Source organism: Protomyctophum parallelum, assembly GCF_964188405.1.
Source record: "Protomyctophum parallelum genome assembly, chromosome: 20".
Lineage (NCBI taxonomy): Eukaryota > Metazoa > Chordata > Actinopteri > Myctophiformes > Myctophidae > Protomyctophum > Protomyctophum parallelum.
The window spans coordinates 5,687,907-5,710,924 of NC_139718.1; the positions used below are offsets into that span (position 1 = coordinate 5,687,907).

Consider the following 23,018-nt stretch of genomic DNA (forward strand, 5'->3'; position numbering starts at 1 on the left):
GCTCTTCGATTTTTCAAAAATTGCAGACCTACAAGCTATGAGCTTGTAGATCTGCTATTTTTCAATAGCTAAAGCATAGCATAGTGCTAACACCAAAACGTTTCACATTACACACGCCACACAGCAGTGTTGATTTCGTCGACTAAAACTAAGACGAAATTTTTTCGTCGGCTACCTTTTTTCACAAACTAAATGAAAACTAACCTATGATGACTAAAACTAAGACTAAATATATACTGACAATTTCGTCAAAAAAAAAAAAAAAAAAAATGTTAGGAAGGGACTAGTGGACAAGAGATCCAGTATAAGTCAATTTACACTTGGTTGCATGCTGAAAATAGCTGATATACAAGCTCACAATCGTTGTGGGCTTCTAGATAAGCTATTTTCAGCAAGTGAACAAAAAAAATCAGTCATTACGACGGCATCAAGGTCCGGCCAAAATACATTTTAGTCCACTAAATCAACTGTATATTTAGAACATTGGGAGCAGCGGTGGCCGAACGGTTTGCGGAGCGGTCTTGATATCTTGAAGGTCGCTAGTTCGTATCCCCGGACCGGCACATTAAAATTACCACCGCTGAAGTGCCCTTGAGCAAGGCATTGAACCCCCTACCATGAAATGTTCTATGAGCAGGGCCTGGCTGTAAACAAGTTATTGAGCTTAGTCCAGTTACCCTGGGTAAACATAGTACCTTTCCTTTCCTTTTTCCACTAAAACTAGACTAACACTAAAACATTCCGGGTGACTAGAATGTGAGTAGAATAACTAAATGAAAACTATTCAAGAGACTATATGGACTAAAACTGAAATGGAAATGTGCTGCCAAAAACAACAGTGCGGTTCACATTACACGCCACACAGAGAGACTGAAAAGGCGTATTGTTTTGCATCACACCTCAGTTGACGGTGCGTTTCAGTCGCTGCGACACGCCCATGTGTGGAAACCTGCCTGCTCAGGTCATGTTACCGTACTTTACTGTACACCCCAGGGACTGTGTTATGTTACTGTACACCCCAGGGACTGTGTTATGTTACTGTACACCCCAGGGACTGTGTTATGTTAATGTACACCCCAGGGACTGTGTTATGCTACTGTACACCCCAGGCCTAAAATGCCACCATATAGAGCGTCGCAGTCCCGCCTCTTAAACCCCAGGGGGGGTAAATCCGATCTACAAGCTTGTAGATCGGATGCTATTTTCAGTATGCAACTAATTGTGTCCCAGGCCAGTGATTTCAACCACAAGTCGGCACAGTTGATATACAGTTATAGATGAAAATACAATTCTTTTTTTTTTTTTTTTTGGTTTTCGTTTTTAGCCACATTAACACAGTTGGAATGTTAAAGAATGTTATTATTTTTCTTTAGAAACAAGGCCAACTAATTATAATAAGCAGACATGGCAACACTGCTGGTTGAATAATGGAGGAATGAAGGGGAAACAGCGCCCCCTAAAGTCACAGATCACTGCTGAAATATTAGAAGGGCAAATTCTGTACTTCTGGTTTCCAGTTCAACAAGTTTCAAATGGTCATATCTTCTTCATTTTCCCCCCAATTTCAATGAGCAATACATCATATGAAAGGTTACAGTGTGCAGTTTTATAATATGTAAATAACTGAAAAATGACCATGGCCCCCTTGTATATTAAACCACTGGCACTGGTCACAATTGTAAAAATTTAGAGATAAACATTTAATAATACTCCAAGTTACAGTTTGGTGCTGTTCCCTGTGCTGCTTGTTTTATGACGTCACTGTTCCATTTGGTGAATGCCTTGAGGCTCTATGTTGGGGGGTTGTCTGTGTGGGAGCAAGCTATATAAGCTGTCGTTTCTTGTCACTCTGGGAGCCAGACTGGGGTTTCCATACATGAACAGGTTCGTGTAAGTCTGTCTTCTTACTCGAGTAAAATCCTTATATCCTCGATAACTTTGAATTATTGTGTTGCCTCATTATTCATTATTATGATTTGTCTTTTGAGCATATGTCCCACAGATTCCTTTACAACTCATACTGGATCTCTTGTCCACTATAGTCCCTTCCTAACATTTTAGTCTGGTAGTTTTTATTTGTTGACGAAATTGTCAGTATATTTAGTCTTAATTTTAGCCATCGTGGCTTAGTTTTCATTTAGTTTCCATGTAGTTTTCGTCAGTGGAAAAAAAGGTAGTCGACGACCATTTTTCGTCTTAGTTTTAGTCGACGAAATCAAAACTGCAGATTTGCTGCTTTTTGGCACTTTCGTGTTGTGCAGTGGTATGATAAACTAGGGCTGTTCATTTACGATAAAAAAACAAACAGAAACAAACTCAAAAGGTTAAAAAACAACAACCGTGCTGTTTTCGTGCTCAGACGCACCCAGCCAGCCAGCCAGCCACACGCATAGCTCCGTAAGGGAGTGTTTCACCACTCAAATATAGAAATAAGAGGGTTTTTTTCTGCCCGGCGACACGCACCGATATGAGTCTAACTTAACCTGGCCTCACCAGGCTTTAGTTTCCACCACCTCGGAGGAAAGCCTGGTCTCTGTTTCAAAAGTCTGTATGATCCTGTCGGGAGCGGATGATATCGTTTTACGTCATGTTGTAGTCATTGTTTTGTAGTCGACAGGCAGGAACAACAGGCGACAACTTTATTGAGGGGAAAAGGAAGGAAGGTTCCTTCCTTTTATCCTCAATAAAAGCTCTCGTATATCCTGTAGCTTTTATTGAGAAAAAAAAGGAACCTTCCTTTTCCCCTCAATAAAGTTGCCGCCTGTTGTTCCTGCCTGTCGACTACAAAACAATAATACAACGTGACGTAACGATATCATCCTCTCCCGACAGTATCATATACCCTAAAGGCTCATACATAGTCTGGATTTTCGGTGGTGAGGTGACCACCGAACTACAACATGACGTCACTGAGCCGCGGTGAAGAGCAAACCACCGCCACCGCTCCAGCCCTTCTCTCTGTTTTTACTCACCACCGCTCAACGTTATTTCAGCTCCGGTGGTCAGATCACCACCGGAGCGGTGGTCACCTCACCACCGGAGCGGTGGTCACCTCACCACCGGAGCCGTGGTCACCTCATCACCGGAGCGGTGGTCACCTCATCACCGGAGCGGTGGTCACCTCACCACCGGAGCGGTGGTCACCTCACCACCGGAGCGGTGGTCACCTCACCACCGGAGCGGTGGTCACCTCACCACCGGAGCGGTGGTCACCTCACCACCGGAGCGGTGGTCACCTCACCACCGGAGCGGTGGTCACCTCACCACCGAAAAACCAGACTATGAATAGGCCTTAAGTCTAACCTGTACTTGGGTGTGTGTCTCTCTCTCTCTCTCTCCCCAGTGAACTTTTAACAGGAGGAAAAAGAAGGATGAAATGAGATAAGTGGACGACTTGGAGGAGCCCAGCCCCCCCACCCTACCCCCTACCTCCACCCCCCCCTCTCTCTCTCTGTGTGTGTGTGTGTGTGTGTGTGTGTGTGTGTGTGTGTGTGTGTGTGTGTGTGTGTGTGTGTGTGTGAAGCATGGCGGGCCTGCAGCTGGTCACCCCCGCGTCCTCCCCCATGGGGCCTTTCTTCGGGTTGCCATGGCAACAGGAGGCCATCCATGACAACATCTACACACCTAGGAAATATCAGGCAAGGAAGGGGCCGCCCGCCCGCCCGCACGCCCGCAAGCCTGGTCTTTGTTTCTGTTCTTTACCCAGACATGTGAAACATCTTAAGCTGGTGTAATTATTCGGTCCCAATTATCTGGGCTGAGGCGTTGGACCGCAGAAGACCTGACCATAACTAGGGACAAAAATAACCTTTTACACGTGTTAACCCATTCTGACCTGAGATCAGATTCATACGAGGTTTCCGCCGGACACACACTGGTCTGATTAACCCATTCTGACCTGAGATCAGATTCTAAAAATGTCAGTCGCTCTTCGATTTTTCAAAAATAGCAGACCTACAAGCTCGTATCGCGCCACTCGGTGGCGCGATATGAGCTTGTAGATCTGCTATTTTTAAATAGCTAAAGCATAACATGATGCCAACACCAAAATGGGTGCCCGGTCAGAATGGGTTAATAGTTCACCTCAAGAAACCACTTCATTTCCATTTGTTTTCATTTCATTTTCCAAATTATTTCGGGGGGGTCCCCAAATTATTTTGCAAATGAATGGCTGGAAAGTGGAAATGAAGAGTTTACATAGTACACATAGTACATGCATACACCTTCCATATTGATTTATGGTGTATTGTCTCTATTATTAAGGTTATTGTAGCAGTCAATTTATATTGGGGGGTGGGACGGGTAGCCGTACACCACTTTGTTGAAAATACTGCCTTTTATGTTGACAATTCACACGCAGTACGCCGACACATCATTTGTGGACGAGACTATTTTAGCCAGCAAGTGTGGAAAAACATATATTTTCTTGTGCCCTATGGTTATACTTTTGGATAGGTCAACTGAACACGAGATATTTCAAGTGGCCCAATACTCCACTGTTACTTTTTATATATGTGATGTATGCCATGCTTTTTGTTCTTGCTTAATCCATTTTAAACCTTTTTATCTTCTAATTTCCAACCCGATACAGGTTGAACTTCTTGAAGCAGCTCTGGAACACAACACTATTGTCTGCTTGAATACTGGCTCAGGGAAGACGTTTATTGCAGTACTCTTAACAAAAGAACTCTCGCACCAAATCCGGGGAGACTTCAGAGAAAATGGAAAGAGGACGGTGTTTCTGGTGAATACAGGTAAGAGAAACAAGGACCTGATAATAAAGAAAGCATCCCTGTTGTTACTACTGTACTTGTCTACCAATATAAAAAAATGATACACCCTGTTTAATGTTTTTCTCCACTCATTTGTGGTGTTTAGCCTTTTTAATTTCAAGGACCCTCAGTTTGATATAGGGAATTCACTTCTAGTCATTTTTACTAGTTGCCTAGTTTACTGGTTGACTAGTTGTTTAACCCATTCTGACCTGAGATCAGATTCACACGAGGTTTCCACTGGACACACGCTGGTCTGATTAACCCATTCTGACCTGAGATCAGATTCTAAAAATGTCAGTCGTTCTTCGATTTTTCAAAAAATAGCAGACCTACAAGCTCGTATCGCGCCACTCGGTGGCGCGATATGAGCTTGTAGATCTGCTATTTTTCAATAGCTAAAGCATAACATGATGCCGACACCAAAATGGGTTCCCGTTCAGAATGGGATAACTATCTATTATGTAAAAACGTCCATCTTGGAAACGAAACACAATATAAACAAAGGTAGAAAGACAGCCATGCAACAAGGCTGTGTCATGAAACCATGTGACTCCCATTGGAAAAGCATCCAGGCAGCCATGACACACAGAAGACACAGGACACAAGTGTGTCTTCTTGCGTGTGTCTCAAGGGCCTCCCACACTGTCCGACGCCTCGCTGACGCCTCGCCTGACGCGCCGATAGAACCAGTTCTATTTTCCAGGCGTCGCCGCGCGGCCACGCCTGTGCCGCGCCGCTGCGCACCCTGTGTGTGATGGGCTTCACGTGTGAGTGAGGCCTAGATCTGGGAGAAACTATTCCAGGACGGACTAGTATTTTGTCTTTTTGCGTGTAATAATGGTATCCCTGCCTTTGCAGTTCAGTCCGTGGTCCAGCAAGCGGCTACAGTCCGGACCCACTCGGACCTCCAGGTGGGCGAGTACACCAGCGTGGAGGAGACCTCGGCCTGGACGCGGCAGCAGTGGACCCGAGAGATGACCCAAAATCAGGTGCGGAGGAGGAGGAGGAGGAGGCCTCATCATAGGGGCCTACATTAGCCCATTTAGACCCGAGGACCATTCTACAAAATGTCTTCTAAATCCTGAGTTTTCTGACAGTTTTTCTGTCAGTCATTCGCAAACATATTCATGTCAAGGACCCCCCCCCCCGGCCACCTGAAATTATGTTGTTCCAGGGACCCCCCCCCCCAAGATGCAAAGATTTGAGTTAAAACCTTCACTGTGAAAGAATATATATTCAAAGATCTGCACTACATTTTTACGATTTAAAAAAAATAGCAGACCTGCTATGAGCTTGTAGATCTGCTATTTTTCAATAGCTAAAGCATAACATAATGCTTATAACACCAAAAGGGGGTTCCCGCCCAAAATGGGTTAGACTCACACCATCAGGGCAATTTCTCCGGTAACAAGACTACTCGCCCCGTTTCTGTTTTCCTCCCAGAATTTCCCCCAGTGAGGGGTGGGAGAGGCTGGACAGCAGACGGCTGGACTTTGAATTTCTCTAACTATAAACTTTCATGACAGCAGAACAGCCTAAGTACAAATATAATTTATGAAAAGCTACTACAGTGAAGACTGTTCACAGAAGTTGTTGTAGGATATGTGGGGATTATCTGACGAGGTACCATTTGAGGGGGCAAAACCTTACATATACTAAATAATACTAAATTGTTTATAGGTTCAATATAAGTCAAATAATATAGCCTTTCCACAGGAGTATCTTTTTATATTTTTCCAAAAAGAATACAAACAGCCAATAGGATATTACAAAGTTATCCCCCTCACTGGGGAAAATTCCGGGAGGAAAAACGGGCAAGCACCGGGGCGAGTAGTCCAGTATTCAATTTCTCCTGGGTTTAGTACATGAATTCATCAGCAGCAGTAGCATGGGTTTTCATTAATGTATCTTTTGTAGTAATAATAATAATAATGATAAACAAAATCCACAAAGTAACTAAAGTTGTCACATAATTGTACAGTGGAGTGAAAGTAACAATATTTGCTCCGGACTTCGGAGTGCTGACCATTTGACATTACTCAACATTACTCCCTGCCAGGTGCTGGTAATGACGTGCCACATATTCCAGCTGGTTCTGACCAAAGGATTCCTCCCACTGTCTCAAATCAACCTGGTGGTGTTCGACGAGTGTCACCTGGCCATCACGGACCACCCATACCAGGACATCATGAAGGTGAGTCCCCCCCCCCCCCCCCCCCCCCCCGTGATAAGGTTCGTGTCACTCGGTGTTGTTTTCGTCGACCAAAACCTGAGACGAAAAATGTTCGTCGACTACCTTTTTTTCCCACTGACCAAACCTATTGACGGATTCCGTAACGGGTCTCATGGTCGCAGCCTACGTATTTCCTGTATAGGCCGAGACGACACATCTGCGGTTTCCCCGCACCAAGCTTCTACTACAGTGAATGGAAAAGTGACTGATTTTAGTCTGCCTGAAATGTTACTCTTTTACCTGCTTTTTACTTTACACTAACATTAAAAAGATGCCCCAGCACATCGGGATGAACCTGTGTAGTTTATGGCTGCTCCAACAGTAGTGGCAACATAAAAAATATATAAAAAAAACGGAATGTCAAAATATCTACCGCGGTGGCTGAGAGCAGAGCCATTGAGTAATTGAGTAACGGTGAGCGAGTCTTTTCCAGTCAAAGTTTTCCTTATGTTTTTGAGACCACCGCTACCGTAGTTAAGTTTGAAGAGAAAAAAAGGACGAAGAAAGGCGCAACAGTTTTCTCAGTGAGACAAAGCAGTGAAAGGTCCTGAAAGATACATAACGTCAGTCTTACGGCCAATACCCAATCATTCTATTTTAGGAACACATGGCTGCTGTACTTTATACCTCATACTCGTCAAACACACCCAGTGTTCCTGAGTCCAAACATGAGCTGCATCAGAAGGCCGCTCACGTCTGATTGCGTTGTTTATTGTGTTTTCACGACACGTGATGATATATCCTTGATACTCGGCCCCACCGCAGCCCTCTGTGATTTAATGGAACATCCGTTCTCACAAACACAAACACACGCCTGACGAAGGCCAGAGGGGCCGAAAACAAACGCGTTTGTTTGTTTGACTGCTGCTGCTAAGCATTTAAACTTATTTTGTTGAGTGCGGGTGTTCCCTTTTTTCCCCCCTTTGGTCCGCATAAAGTCTGCGCGGACAAAACGCTTCAGGAAATGGAGGGGGAAAAAAATAACCTGTGTTCCTATGGATCCAATGTAGTAGTTGTTTACTTCAGTGGTTCCCAAAGTGGGGTCCGGGGATCCCCTATGGTTCCTTCAGGGAGTTCCAGGGGGTCCTCATGGGGTCTGTAACTATGAGAGTGTACAAATGGACCCTAATGGGTATGTAACTCTGAGAGTGTACAAATGGACCCTTATGGGTCTGTAACTCTGAGAGTGTACAAATGGACCCTTATGGGTCTGTAACTCTGAGAGTGTACAAATGGACCCTTATGGGTATGTAACTCTGAGAGTGTACAAATGGACCCTTATGGGTATGTAACTCTGAGAGTGTACAAATGGACCCTTATGGGTATGTAACTCTGAGAGTGTACAAATGGACCCTAATGGGTATGTAACTCTGAGAGTGTACAAATGGACCCTTATGGGTCTGTAACTCTGAGAGTGTACAAATGGACCCTTATGGGTATGTAACTCTGAGAGTGTACAAATGGACCCTTATGGGTCTGTAACTCTGAGAGTGTACAAATGGACCCTTATGGGTATGTAACTCTGAGAGTGTACAAATAGACCCTTATGGGTCTGTAACTCTGAGAGTGTACAAATGGACCCTTATGGGTATGTAACTCTGAGAGTGTATACAAATGGACCCCTTATGGGTCTGTAACTCTGAGAGTGTACAAATGGACCCTAATGGGTATGTAACTCTGAGAGTGTACAAATGGACCCTTATGGGTCTGTAACTCTGAGAGTGTACAAATGGACCCTAATGGGTATGTAACTCTGAGAGTGTACAAATGGACCCTTATGGGTATGTAACTCTGAGAGTGTACAAATGGACCCTTATGGGTATGTAACTCTGAGAGTGTACAAATGGGCCCTTATGGGTCTGTAACTCTGAGAGTGTACAAATGGACCCTTATGGGTATGTAACTCTGAGAGTGTACAAATGGGCCCTTATGGGTCTGTAACTCTGAGAGTGTACACATGGACCCTTATGGGTATGTAACTCTGAGAGTGTACACATGGACCCTTATGGGCAGGGCTGCACACAACTTTTTTGGTCTAGTACTCAGAGGAGCACCTGGAGGAGTTACTTGGTGCTCCTAAAATGCGGCGACCCGTCTCGCAGGATGGATAAAAGAGGGAAGCATGAATAACTTATAGCAAAACAATATTTATTGGATAAGTGGGGACTGGGGAGTCAATGGATAGTATTGAAACTCTAGATTCATCCCATTATTAAAAAATAATCTAGAGTTGCAAATTGCAGCTATAGGTCCATGTGTATTCCAGCTCTATATGCATATTCTAATACAAACTTCTTAATGCTTCCTACGGATAATATGAGCATCAAAGCAATATTTAGATACTTTTTTAATTATTTTATTTAAATTGCCGATCTACTAGCTCACAACGTGTTGCGGAGGTGACACGTTGTGAGCTTGCAGATCAGCTATTTGTTTAACATAAGACACGTCGTACGGCGAAGCATACGTCAGGCTTCCCTTTTGTTTTTAGCCGAGGCGATGTACACAGTCAACACAGTCAGACACACATGGCTCCTCGGTGCAAAATAAATAATGTACACTACCCGACTTTATGATAAAAGTATGTCGGGACACGCTGTTGTCATGTTGATAAGCTTCATGTTGTGCAGCAGCAGTGCCAGTCCGCAATGCTTTGCACTCCTCCCACTCCACTATTGTTCGTGCTTATCAAAAGCTGGGTGACTGAAATTATTTATCCCTGTATAAAAGGTGCAGTTCTTATCGATGCTCACGGCATAGTTTGCACCACATATCGCTGCGCTCAGCATTAGTTTGGAGCCAGCCGACATCATCCAACCACTTTTCCACAAACACACGTTTTCTGTGCGGTTCAGGTGGTGGTTCCGTTTGGCGTCTCTCTGGAGGTGGTGGTGCTGGAACACCAAAATAGTTACTTAATGGCGCTTGCTTCTTGGACATTTTGACGAGAGTTTGGCTGTAATACTGTAAGAATAATGTGTCAGGTAACTTTCTCCGTAGAAAAATCCAGCAGCATTCATGGTTTGGAACCTCCCTCGTTGGAGTAAGAATGCGCTGTGATTGGCCACAATTGGCCAGTGCACTCTCGCAAGACGTGCTGTGATTGGCCAGTAGCCACTTTGAGTGGCAGTCGGTGGGAAACGCTCTCGCCACAGAATGTACTAGTGTGTAATCTGGCCATAATAATCATTCTGGGCGGCCCCAGCTGTTGGTACGCAGAAGCGCTTCCCGACGCTTGATTGACAGCGCATTTTGAATTTTGACGACGCATGCGCTGTGGCGCACCACTTATGTGCAGCCCTGCTTATGGGTATGTAACTCTGAGAGTGTACACATGGACCCTTATGGGTATGTAACTCTGAGAGTGTACACATGGACCCTTATGGGTATGTAACTCTGAGAGTGTACACATGGACCCTTATGGGTCTGTAACTCTGAGAGTGTACAAATGGACCCTAATGGGTCTGTAACTCTGAGAGTGTACACATGGACCCTTATGGGTATGTAACTCTGAGAGTGTACAAATGGACCCTTATGGGTCTGTAACTCTGAGAGTGTACAAATGGACCCTTATGGGTCTGTAACTCTGAGAGTGTACAAATGGACCCTAATGGGTATGTAACTCTGAGTGTACAAATGGACCCTTATGGGTATGTAACTCTGAGAGTGTACAAATGGACCCTTATGGTTATGTAACTCTGAGAGTGTACAAATGGACCCTTATGGGTCTGTAACTCTGAGAGTGTACAAATGGACCCTTATGGGTATGTAACTCTGAGAGTGTACAAATGGGCCCTTATGGGTCTGTAACTCTGAGAGTGTACAAATGGACCCTTATGGGTCTGTAACTCTGAGAGTGTACAAATGGACCCTTATGGGTATGTAACTCTGAGAGTGTACAAATGGACCCTTATGGGTATGTAACTCTGAGAGTGTACAAATGGAACCAAAAGGACCCTAATGGGTCCAACATTGATTTTACAATATGAATTGGGGTCCCAAAGATAGAAATGGCATTAAATGGGGGTACATATTCAGAGTAAAAGCAGCCATGTATTTCCGGCACCCCAGAGCTCCTATTTTGAAGGAATCCCGGGAATGATTGTGTTAACTGACAGAGAATTCTGCCGAAAGCAGACAACATTTGGATTATAAATGACGGTATATTTCCACCAAAGCCGGCTAATCGGTTAATAACCTCACTGTGACAGAGTAGTCACTACCCAGGGCAAGGAAGGACACAACACAGGGCAGCTTCCTTGAGTTTGTCTTTTTATTCCTTCATGTGCAGGGAATTATACACCATAATATGACCTTACACAGGAGAGGCGATCCCTCCACTGTCCGGACAGAGGCTATCTCTCCTGAGTGTTTGTGGAGATGACTGATTTAACCTGTTGTGCCTTGAACAGGTGCGCAGCCACACCCAGCTCTGAGTCCAGTTCTAGTTTGACTCAGGCCAGGTGTGACTGCTTAAATCAGTCACCCTCCATCTCACACCCACCCAGTGTTGTTTTTGGCAGCAAATTTCGATTTTAGTTTAGTCATAGTCTTTCGACTGAAACTTCATTTAGTTTTAGTCACATTTTAGTCACCTGGAAATGTCTTAGTGTTAGTCTAGTTTTAGTCGACTAAATGTCATACGATTTTAGTCGACTAAATCTAAAATGTGTTTTGGTGGGCCTTGATGCCGTCGTAATGAGTGTTTTTACACTTGCTGAAAACGCGTTGCGACGCGTTGTGAGCTTGTAGATCAGCTATTTTCAGCATGCAACCAAGAGTAAAATGACTTATAGTGGATCTCTTGTCCACTAGTCCCTTACTAACATTTTATTCTAGTTTTTATTTGTCGACGAAATTGTCAGTATATTTAGTCTTAGTTTTAGTCATCACAGCTTAGTTTTCATTTAGTTTCCATTTAGTTTTCTTCAGTGGAAAAAGGTAGTCGACGAACATTTTTCGTCTTAGTTTTAGTCGACAGAAACAACACTGCCAGGTGTGAATGCTTAAATCAGTCACCCTCCATCTCACACCCACCTAACAACCTCTGTGTCCCCCTCCCCTTCTCCCCCCCCCCCCCCCCCCTCCCCCCAGCTGTGTGAGGGCTCCTCCCAGAGCCCTCCTCGTATCCTGGGCCTCACCGCCTCCATCCTGAACGGGAAGTGCGACCCGTCGGAGCTGGAGCAGAAGATCCTGAACCTGGAGCGCATCCTGAGGAGCAACGCAGAGACGGCCACGGACCTGGTGGTTCTGGACCGGTAGGCCCGCTTTATGTTACACTGACCTGGTGGTTCTGGACCGGTAGGCCTTTAACCCATTATGTTATACTGACCTGGTGGTTCTGGACCGGTAGGTCCATTATGTTATACTGACCTGGTGGTTCTGGACCGGTAGGTCCATTATGTTATACTGACCTGGTGGTTCTGGACCGGTAGGTCCATTATGTTATACTGACCTGGTGGTTCTGGACCGGTAGGTCCATTATGTTATACTGACCTGGTGGTTCTGGACCGGTAGGTCCATTGTGTTATACTGACCTGGTGGTTCTGGACCGGTAGGTCCATTATGTTATACTGACCTGGTGGTTCTGGACCGGTAGGTCCATTATGTTATACTGACCTGGTGGTTCTGGACCGGTAGGTCCATTATGTTATACTGACCTGGTGGTTCTGGACCGGTAGGTCCATTATGTTATACTGACCTGGTGGTTCTGGACCGGTAGGTCCATTATGTTATACTGACCTGGTGGTTCTGGACCGGTAGGCCTGCATTATGTTATACTGACCTGGTGGTTCTGGACCGGTAGGTCCATTATGTTATACTGACCTGGTGGTTCTGGACCGGTAGGTCCATTGTGTTATACTGACCTGGTGGTTCTGGACCGGTAGGTCCATTATGTTATACTGACCTGGTGGTTCTGGACCGGTAGGTCCATTATGTTATACTGACCTGGTGGTTCTGGACCGGTAGGTCCATTATGTTATACTGACCTGGTGGTTCTGGACCGGTAGGTCCATTATGTTATACTGACCTGGTGGTTCTGGACCGGTAGGTCCATTGTGTTATACTGACCTGGTGGTTCTGGACCGGTAGGTCCATTATGTTATACTGACCTGGTGGTTCTGGACCGGTAGGTCCATTGTGTTATACTGACCTGGTGGTTCTGGACCGGTAGGTCCATTATGTTATACTGACCTGGTGGTTCTGGACCGGTAGGTCCATTATGTTATACTGACCTGGTGGTTCTGGACCGGTAGGTCCATTGTGTTATACTGACCTGGTGGTTCTGGACCGGTAGGTCCATTATGTTATACTGACCTGGTGGTTCTGGACCGGTAGGTCCATTATGTTATACTGACCTGGTGGTTCTGGACCGGTAGGTCCATTATGTTATACTGACCTGGTGGTTCTGGACCGGTAGGTCCATTATGTTATACTGACCTGGTGGTTCTGGACCGGTAGGCCCATTATGTTATACTGACCTGGTGGTTCTGGACCGGTAGGTCATTATGTTATACTGACCTGGTGGTTCTGGACCGGTAGGTCATTATGTTATACTGACCTGGTGGTTCTGGACCGGTAGGCCCGCATTATGTTATACTGACCTGGTGGTTCTGGACCGGTAGGTCCATTGTGTTATACTGACCTGGTGGTTCTGGACCGGTAGGTCCATTATGTTATACTGACCTGGTGGTTCTGGACCGGTAGGTCCACATTATGTTATACTGACCTGGTGGTTCTGGACCGGTAGGTCCATTATGTTATACTGACCTGGTGGTTCTGGACCGGTAGGTCCACATTATGTTATACTGACCTGGTGGTTCTGGACCGGTAGGCCCGCCACACACCGGACCTTTAGCCCATTGGCATTATGTTATACTTTAGCTATTGAAAAATAGCAGATCTAAAAGCTCGTAGCGCGCCACCGAGTGCCGCGCTACGAGCTTGTAGGTTTTTCCTAGAGCTGTGGTGGGATCCACAATTCAGTATTTAAGTCCGACGTCATTTTGTAGTGCTACGTTACGTCCGGGTCCAAGTGGCACCAGCTCCCGTCCGCATCTCATTGTAAATAGAATATCTAAACGCGTGAATCTTTTTACAGTGACGTTATTTTTCAGAAAGGAAGCCATTGAGGGTTAAAATGGGTCTTAATGCTTCCAACTCGAGTGGAATTATTAATGTTTTGTACAAGTGTCCATGACAACAAAAATATATGATGTGGAGACAATAAAGACTATTATTATCATTATTATTGAAGGTGGCAACAGTCCATTTGATCGGTAAAATATTTCTGGGGTATATTTAGAATGTGTGCAGGCTTGAGTATGTTGAATCTAGTTTGCATTATGAGGATTTAGTTGACACAATAAAATAAAATGGCGATAGTATTCCATGTGGGGCAGACGGCCTGTCACAGTCAGATTTTGGAGAGCAGCGCAGCTTTGTTGTTGCGAGGAAAGCGGTAAAATGAGACTTTCGTCGTGGTTTTCGTCTCAGATTTAGTCCGACGGAGCGTCACAGTATAACTCCATGGGGACACAAAAGCGACACAAAAGTAGGACCCGGAAGTATCTCAGGAGGGGGCGCTCACGTCACGGCTAAAATACTGAATAGCGCTTTTCCGTGAGGGGCAATGTTCCCTCTAATTTTCTTTCGGTCTGAGCAAACACTCAAACCTCCTGAGCAAACATCAGCAACTACTGAGCAATCATACGTCACCTCGACACCAACTATCCAAACGTTAGATAATGTGAAGTGAGCGTCCCTCACTTCACACAGGTGTGATTTTTTTCTTTTTTCCAAATGGATTTTGGTATACGAGTGAATCAATGAATAGTTACATGAAGTTACGCACTACAAGTTACAACATTTTTATTTTATATCAAGGTGGTAGGTTAGCAATGTTAGGAATATTCAGTTAGTCTACATATCAGTGGTTCTCAACTTTTTCATGCTGTGACCCCCTCAAAGTAATCATATTTGAACTGGGGACCCTCCACCCAGACAAGCAACAGATATTACAAATATTGTGAAAATAGCAGATCTACAAGCTTGTTGTGAACTTGTAGGTCGGGTATTTTCACAATTGTTGCCTCTTTCTTTATTATTTAATAATCTGGCAAATTTTTGACCAGTATGGTTTGCTGATTACTTTTGATGAAGGTATTTTTCTTTTAGAGCCTTTTTTTTTATAAAAGTCTTAAAAGTCCTTCACTGTCATCTGGGGTCCTCCCCCCACCCCCAAATCATGTGGGGACCCACATGTTGAGAACGACTGATATATGAATGCTCAATTGTGCATTACATGGGGGGCATGAGAAAACGTATAAACTTTATTGACACACACACACACACACACACACACACACACACACACACACACACACACACACACACACACACACTAAGACGAGTTTGTTGGTGTGTCTTTGAACTCCTAATTTCTCAGATTGTCGAATGTCAGCAGCCCCTTATGGCCCCTACTACTCCAGCTATGGGGTATGTAGCTCTACATAGCAGAGGGATTGATTGATTGAAATATGTATTAACAGATTGGAGAATTACATAGAGGTTCCATATGAAGCTAGACCCTAGAGATTAATGTTAGCTTCCACATGTTTCATTCACAAGTACACCGGACTGGAGGCTTGTTGTGCTGTAGTGATAACCACGTTAGCTAACGCGAAGCTAACGTACGTCCCCCTCTCGTTGCACAGCCGTGCTTTTATCCACACTTCGATCCGACTGGAGGGGACACTTTTTTTTATATAGCAGCGGCTGTGCCTTAGGTCTGTGCGCGACAGTATTCAGATGTGCACGAGAGCATTTGGCCATGTGTGAGCGTGCGCACGGGCGCACCTTTTAGGGGGAACATTGTTGAGGGGTATTCTAAAAAGAAGTGTTTAATGTCATCTTGCAGGTACGCCTCTCAGCCCAGAGAGGTGGTGTTGGACTGTGGCGTCTACGCCGACAAGAGCGGCCTCTCCAAGCACCTTCTGGCCGAGCTGGACGAGGCCATCCACTTCCTCAACGACTGCAACCTGTCCGCCGCCCGGGAGGACCGGGACCCTACCTTCATATCCAAACAGGTTAGAGACCCCCACCTTCATATCCAAACAGGTTAGAGACCCCACCTTCATATCCAAACAGGTTAGAGACCCCCACCTTCATATCCAAACAGGTTAGAGACCCCACCTTCATATCCAAACAGGTTAGAGACCCCCACCCCCCACCTTCATATCCAAACAGGTTAGAGACCCCCACCTTCATATCCAAACAGGTTAGAGACCCCACCTTCATATCCAAACAGGTTAGAGACCCCCACCCCCCACCTTCATATCCAAACAGGTTAGAGTTATGTTAATTATAAGTTAGTTATGTTAACTTTTATGAACCGTTATCATAACTACATTGGACACAAAAAGATACTAGTCATTAAGTACTTGTCATTTAATACTACCGTAGTCATGACGTAATTAAAGCGGGTTTTGAATCCTAACATCTGAAATCAATACTATACCGAGTATGAAAAATCATGAAAATGTGCCTCAAATAAATTTGAATATATATATATATATATATATATATATATATATATATATATATATATATATATATATATATATATATATATATATATAATTCTTTCAGAGTTTAAGTTTTAACTCAAATCTTTGCTTCTGGGGGGAAGGGGTCCCTGGAACAACATATTTTCAGATGGGGGGGGGGGGGGGGGTATATTACATATCATTTTTTGGGTACCTTGACATAGAATATTGAGAACCACTGATATAGAAACATGAGGTTTTTCCAGAAAAAAATACATTTTAAAAAGGCATTTTTAATTTAAAATCTTGACGTCATGCCTAACCCTCCTCCCCCTCACAGGTCCTGGGCGACTGCCGGGCGGTGCTGCAGGTTCTGGGTCCGTGGTGCGCCGACAAGGCGGCGGGCATCATGGTCCGCGAGCTGCAGAAGTACGTTAAACATGAACAGGAGGAGCTACACCGCAAGTTCCTGCTGCTCACCGACACGGCGCTACGCAAGGTCCACGCGCTCTGTGAGGAGCACTTCAGCCCCGCCTCCCTCGACCTGCGCTTCGTCACGCCAAAGGTACGCTTACAGTACAGTACAGTACAGTACAGTTCAGTACTGACATAGAACATAGAAATGTTTTTTTCTGACCTTTTTAGAATCGTTTTTCAGGTCTAAATCATCATCATCATCATCATCATCATCATCATACTATAATTCTGACAATGTCTGAATGTCTGTCTGTGTGTCACTGTGACTGCCGTAGCTCCTCACTGCCTGCACCAATCACTCCCACTTGTCACACAGGCATTGACCATAAGAATATGGAGGTCTTAACGAAGCCCTTTTTTCCAATTTAACAAATTATACATTTATAATTCATTTACTAGTGAATTAAAAACGCACCCAGGGTGCAGGTGTGTTTGGGGCCCAGCGCTGCAATACATTCATTCGGCCACTATGTCCATTTGGCCTCTGGGTTTCCTCTGGGTGCCGTCTCTATTCATATATACTCTATGGGTTAAAGGGATTGTGACATTAAAAAAAAGGTTTTGGAATTCTTGTTTCTTTTAGGTTTTTAATCTCAATTGCACCCAAAAAACATGAACTTTTAACATTCAGTAGACTTTCTGTGATCTGGGGTTTTCTGGCTCAAACAGGTGCTCTGATTTGCCGGCAGTAAGTGATGTAAGAGCCTGCAAATCCCATATATGTCAATGGGATTTGCCAGCAGATGTCACTGTTTCACTGTGTTGCCTGTTTTCATTGTAGCTCAAAAGGCCCAAAAAACCCCAAAGAAAACTTCAGACCACAGAAAATCCACTGAATGTTCAAAGTTCAGGTTTTTTGGGTGTAATTGAGGTCATAAAACCTAAAATAAAAATAAATGAAAATGAATGTCATAAAACCTTTAATCGACGACTTTCTGTCCCCCCCCCCCCCCAGGTGCTACGGCTGCTGGAGATCCTCCACGAGTACAAGCCGTTCGAGCGGCAGCAGTTTGAGAGCGTGGAGTGGTACAACAACCGCAACCAGGACAACTACGTCTCCTGGAGCGACTCCGAGGACGAAGACGAAGACGAGGAGGGGGGCGGCGGCGGGGGTGGAGGGGGGGCGGAGGGGGCCAAGGAGAGGGGGGGCGCCGGGGGCGCTGGCGGCGGAGAGGCCAACTTCCCCTCGCCGTTCACCAACATCCTGTGCGGCATCATCTTCGTGGAGCGCCGCTACACGGCCGTCGTCCTCAACCGGTAACCCTGTTTTTTAACACATTTTGTGGCGGGAACGCCTTTTTTGGTGTTTTTTACCATATATTAGGCCATCGTTTTTAGAATTTTTGATTTTTTTTCAAATCCTCAAAAATGATGAAAAACGGCGTGCTATAGTATGCTGTATGATATGGGCTATATAGCCCATGGTAAAAAACGATGAAAAACGAGGTTAAAAAAAAATTAAAAAATTAAAAAAACGATGGGCTATAACCCATGTTTTTTTAATTTTAGATTTTTTTTTTCAAATCCTCAAAGATGATGAAAAACGGCGTGCTATAGTATGCTGTATGATATGGGCTATAGCCCATGTTCAAAAATGATGAAAAACGAGGATAAAACAATATTTAAAAATTCAAAAAACGATGGGCTATAACCCATGTTTTTTTTATTTTTATTTTTTTTTCAAATCCTCAAAAATGATGAAAAACGGCGTGCTATAGTATGCCGTACGATATGGGCTATAGCCCATACTCAAAAATGATGAAAAACAATTCAAAAATTCAAAAAACGATGGGCTATAACCCATGTTTTTGAAATTTTGAATTTTTTTCAAATCCTCAAAAATGATGAAAAACGGCGTGCTATAGTATGCCGTACGGTAGGGGCTATAGCCCATACTCAAAAATATATATTAGCTTGCCATAGTTCCGACCGGGTAGCACACACTGGAGATCATTTTCTGCTACTGGTTGCCAAGCCTGCATATTTCCAGCCTATAACGTGGATTCATTAACAGTTGCTTTGCCTGGTTTGGTTTTTGTAGGCTCTGCTTAGCTTATTTCTGTCACGACAGTTGCCACCACTGGCTACAAGCTTGTATAGGTCTGCTATTTTTACAAAATCGTGTAAATGTGGCACGAATATACGTTTTCAACTCAAATCCTTGCTTCTTGGGGGGGGGGGGGGGGGGGCATTGGGTCGTCCACTCACAAGTTTACAGTTTTTGTATTTGAGTTGTGCTTGAAATGTACTGTAATTCTGCAAACTGTTAATACATACTTTCAATCAATCAATCAAAGCCCTGTCATGCCACAGCGCCTGTCCTGTGGCTTGTTTGAGCAGCCAAATCGGCCTCAGCAGACCATCCAATAACCACTCGTGCCCTGCAGATGGCGTCATTGCCACACTGTGGGAACCGTTCCCACTCGGACTTGGAAATGCCTCAGTCAGTTTAGGTTGTTGCCTCCTTTCCTCCCCAATTTAGTCGTCAATGCCAGTTGATTCCTCCCCAGTGTTTTCGTCGACTAAAACTAAGACCGAAAAATGTCCGTCGACTACCTTTTTTTTCACTGAGGAAAAACTAAATGGAAACTACATGAAAACCAAGCTACGATGACTAAAAAAATAAGACTAAATATAGTGACAATCTCGTCAACACATGAAAACTAAAATGTCACGAAGGTGGACTAGTGGACAAGAGATCTAGTAATAAACAAAAGACAAGTCATTTTACACTTGGTTTCATGCTGAGAATAGCTGCTCTACTGTGAGCTTGTAGATCTGCTATTTTCAGCAAGTGTAAACTCACCCACTATGACGGCATCAAGGCCCGCCAAAACACATTTTTGTCGACTAAATCACCTGTAGATTTAGTCGACTAAAAGCTGCCAAAAACACTGTTTTTTTTTTGTATCCTACTGGCTCACCTGCCAGTGGGGAGCGGTGAGAACATTCGTCCTGTGATCCTCCTCCCGTCCCAACGCTCGGAGTAGCCTCGGAAACCCAGACGTTTTTATTTCCAAAGTCTGGGTCCCCAGTGTTGTTTTCGTCGACTAAAACTAAGACAAAAAAATTTCGTCGACTACCTTTTTTCACTGACAAAAACTAAATAAAAAGTGTAGTGTAAAAAGTGTAAAATATGTCATTACAACGACAATCAAGGCCTGTCAAAACACATTTTAGTCGACTAAATCCACTGTAGATTTAGTCGACTAAAATCGTATGACATTTAGTCGACTAAAACTAGACTTAAACACTAGAACATTCCAGGTGACTAAAATGTGACTAAAACTAAGTGAAAACTATTCAAGAGACAACGACTAAAACTAAAATAGAAATTTGCTGCCAAAAACAACACTGGGTCCGAGTCCACTTCAATTCGGCAGAGAGTATAGCGCAAACGTCGATCACTCTTTCGGATCGTCTGCACCTTTGTTAAATTGACACACACATGAACACACACACACACACACACACACACACACACACACACACACACACACACACACACGCGCACACACACTCCTCTCTCTCTCTCTCTCTGTCGCTCTAATTAATTAGTCTCATGTCGCGCAGCTGCATCTAGTTTCTCCCGGCGGATCCTGCCGGGAGCTGCCTATGCCATAGAAAGCATAGGTGGACCCCAGGCTATACATGCAGTGACAAATATCGCAAACAAACCCACAACCTCCGTGGTTGTGGGCGCTGCAGACACCATATTATGTAAACTTAGATAGCATTTGATACAGACTTATAGCATGTTATGTAGACAGCACTATAATTGCATTGTATGTAGTCATAGCACGTCATAGTACATGTGTATAGCATAGTAGTATAGATGTATAGTTTATATGTATAGCTTCATTATATAGATATTCCACTGTTACGTTCTTAGCTTACGCATGTTTCTTGATAAATGTTTTTATGTGATGTATTCCCATGCTTTTTTGTTCTTGCTTAATGTAAGTCGCTCTGGATTAAGAGCGTCTGCTAAATGCCTAAATTGTATGTGGCATAACAAAAGCTGAACTTAATATTGTAGATTTTGACATTTTTCAGGGTATTAATTTAACACGGTTGTTATGTTTATCGCAAGTGGCCCCATTACTCCGTCAGTGCGATTCCATGTATGTACTAAGTAGTAGCAAAATAGCCCTATATCCTCAGGCATGTCATTTAATCTCGTAGCTGTCTTCCATCCTGCCAATCCACTGTGTCTGTGTGTCTGGCCATGTTAACCCATTTAGACCCCAGGACAAAATGTCTACACATGTCTTCTAAATCCTGACCGTTTTCTGTCAAGGACCCCCAAAAACCCCCAACAATTTACAATTTACAATTTAGGCATTTAGCAGACGCTCTTAATCCAGAGCGACTTACATTAAGCAAGAACAAAAAAGCATGGGAATACATCACATAAAAGCATTTATCATGAAACATGCGTAAGCTAAGAAAGTAACAGTGGAATATCTATATAATGAACAACAAATATATGTAATCGGCCGCAGACCCCCCCCATCTGAAAATATGTTGTTCCAGGATTTGAGTTAAAAACGTTCGCTCTCAAAGAATATATATTCAAAGATTTGTGCCACGTTTTCGCCGATTTTTCAAAAAATAGCAGACCTACAAGCTATGAGCTTGTAGATCTGCTATTTTTCAGCAGCTAAAGCATATTAAACGTGATGTTTTAAAACACCCAAAAGGGGTTCCCCGTCCAGAATGGGTTAGACGCAACGTCAAGTTGTTTATGTGGCCGTGCTGATAGATCCTTGGCCGGCCTTGGCGACCGACTGAGACAGGCTGGACCTGGGGATGATCGGGGAACAAAAAACACAACCTCAAACCCGTCCAAGACAATTCTCTCTCTCTGGACTTTCACTCAACTGTCACGTTGCATTTTCTTTGACATTGGAACATTCGTTATAGCATTGCCTTGTATGTAACTCGACACTGCCTCTTTTGTCTTGTCTTTCTCATGTCATATAATCTTTTTATTTTATTGTTTTCATGTCCTCAGCCTAATCAAGGAGGCAGGGAAGCAGGACCCGGAGCTGGCCTACATCAGCAGTAACTTCATCACGGGCCACAGCATCGGAAAGAACCAGCCGCGCAACAAACAGATGGAGGTGGAGTTCAGGAAACAGGAGGAGGTTGGTACGGACTAGGCCTGTCAACAAAAAATGATTCGAGTTAGAATCGCGATTCTAATGCCGCCCGATTCTTTTCTTGCACAAATGTACCTGTGCATGCAATGCATTATGGCCTGGGTTTCTGCATAGTGCATTTACTACCAGCTAAGCTAAGCCTGCCAATTGTATTTATTTTACACCTGTTTTAATACTAATGTATTGTTCTGGTATTGAGTGAGAAGAGATTTTGTAACTTTTGTACTGGTTCAAATTTGTGCAAGCTAAATGAATGAGACATGTTCTTACTCTTGGATTTAACCTTTTGTTTGTTTAAATCATTCAGTTGATAAAACCTTTACCATTATACAAGCTTTTTACTAAATGTACTCTGCTTTCATGCCAGAAGACTGGAGTAGATCATGGTAAAATTCTATTTAATTGTTTTTAATTAAAAAAAAGAAAACTGCTTTAGAATCGAAAAAAAATCTTTTTTGAATCGAGAATCGGAAAAATCAAAAAGATCGTTTTTGAATCGAATCGTCACCCCAAGAATCGGAATCGAATCGAATCGTGGGACACCTAAAGATTCGCAGCCCTAGTACGGACCAGTGGTTCCCAAAACATGTCAAGGACCCCCAAATTGGATGCTCATTAGCCATAACCATAACCCATTTTGACCTGAGGACGATTCTACAAAATGTCTTCTAAAATCCTGACCGTGTTTCTATGTCAGTGGTTTTCAAACTGTCAAGGACCCCAAAAATTATATGTAATTGGCCGCCGACCCCCCCCCCCCCCATCTGAAAATATGCTTTTCCAGGGACCTTCCAGAAGCAAAGATTTGACTTAAAAACAT

The 23,018-nt window shown here is 43.9% G+C and overlaps 1 protein-coding gene across 1 annotated transcript in view; it reads left to right on the forward strand.

The window, feature by feature from the left end:
• Positions 1-3,485: 3,485 nt before the first annotated feature.
• dicer1 (dicer 1, ribonuclease type III) overlaps positions 3,486-23,018 on the forward strand; it is a 69,362-nt gene continuing 49,829 nt past the window's right edge. The window contains exons 1-9 of the mRNA XM_083792846.1: positions 3,486-3,638; positions 4,592-4,754; positions 5,634-5,764; positions 6,835-6,969; positions 12,103-12,266; positions 15,929-16,097; positions 16,897-17,121; positions 17,989-18,290; positions 22,051-22,183. Of these exons, the coding sequence (XP_083648972.1) occupies positions 3,525-3,638; positions 4,592-4,754; positions 5,634-5,764; positions 6,835-6,969; positions 12,103-12,266; positions 15,929-16,097; positions 16,897-17,121; positions 17,989-18,290; positions 22,051-22,183 (1,536 nt within the window). The 5' untranslated portion in view covers positions 3,486-3,524. The remainder of the gene's footprint in view (positions 3,639-4,591; positions 4,755-5,633; positions 5,765-6,834; positions 6,970-12,102; positions 12,267-15,928; positions 16,098-16,896; positions 17,122-17,988; positions 18,291-22,050; positions 22,184-23,018) is intronic.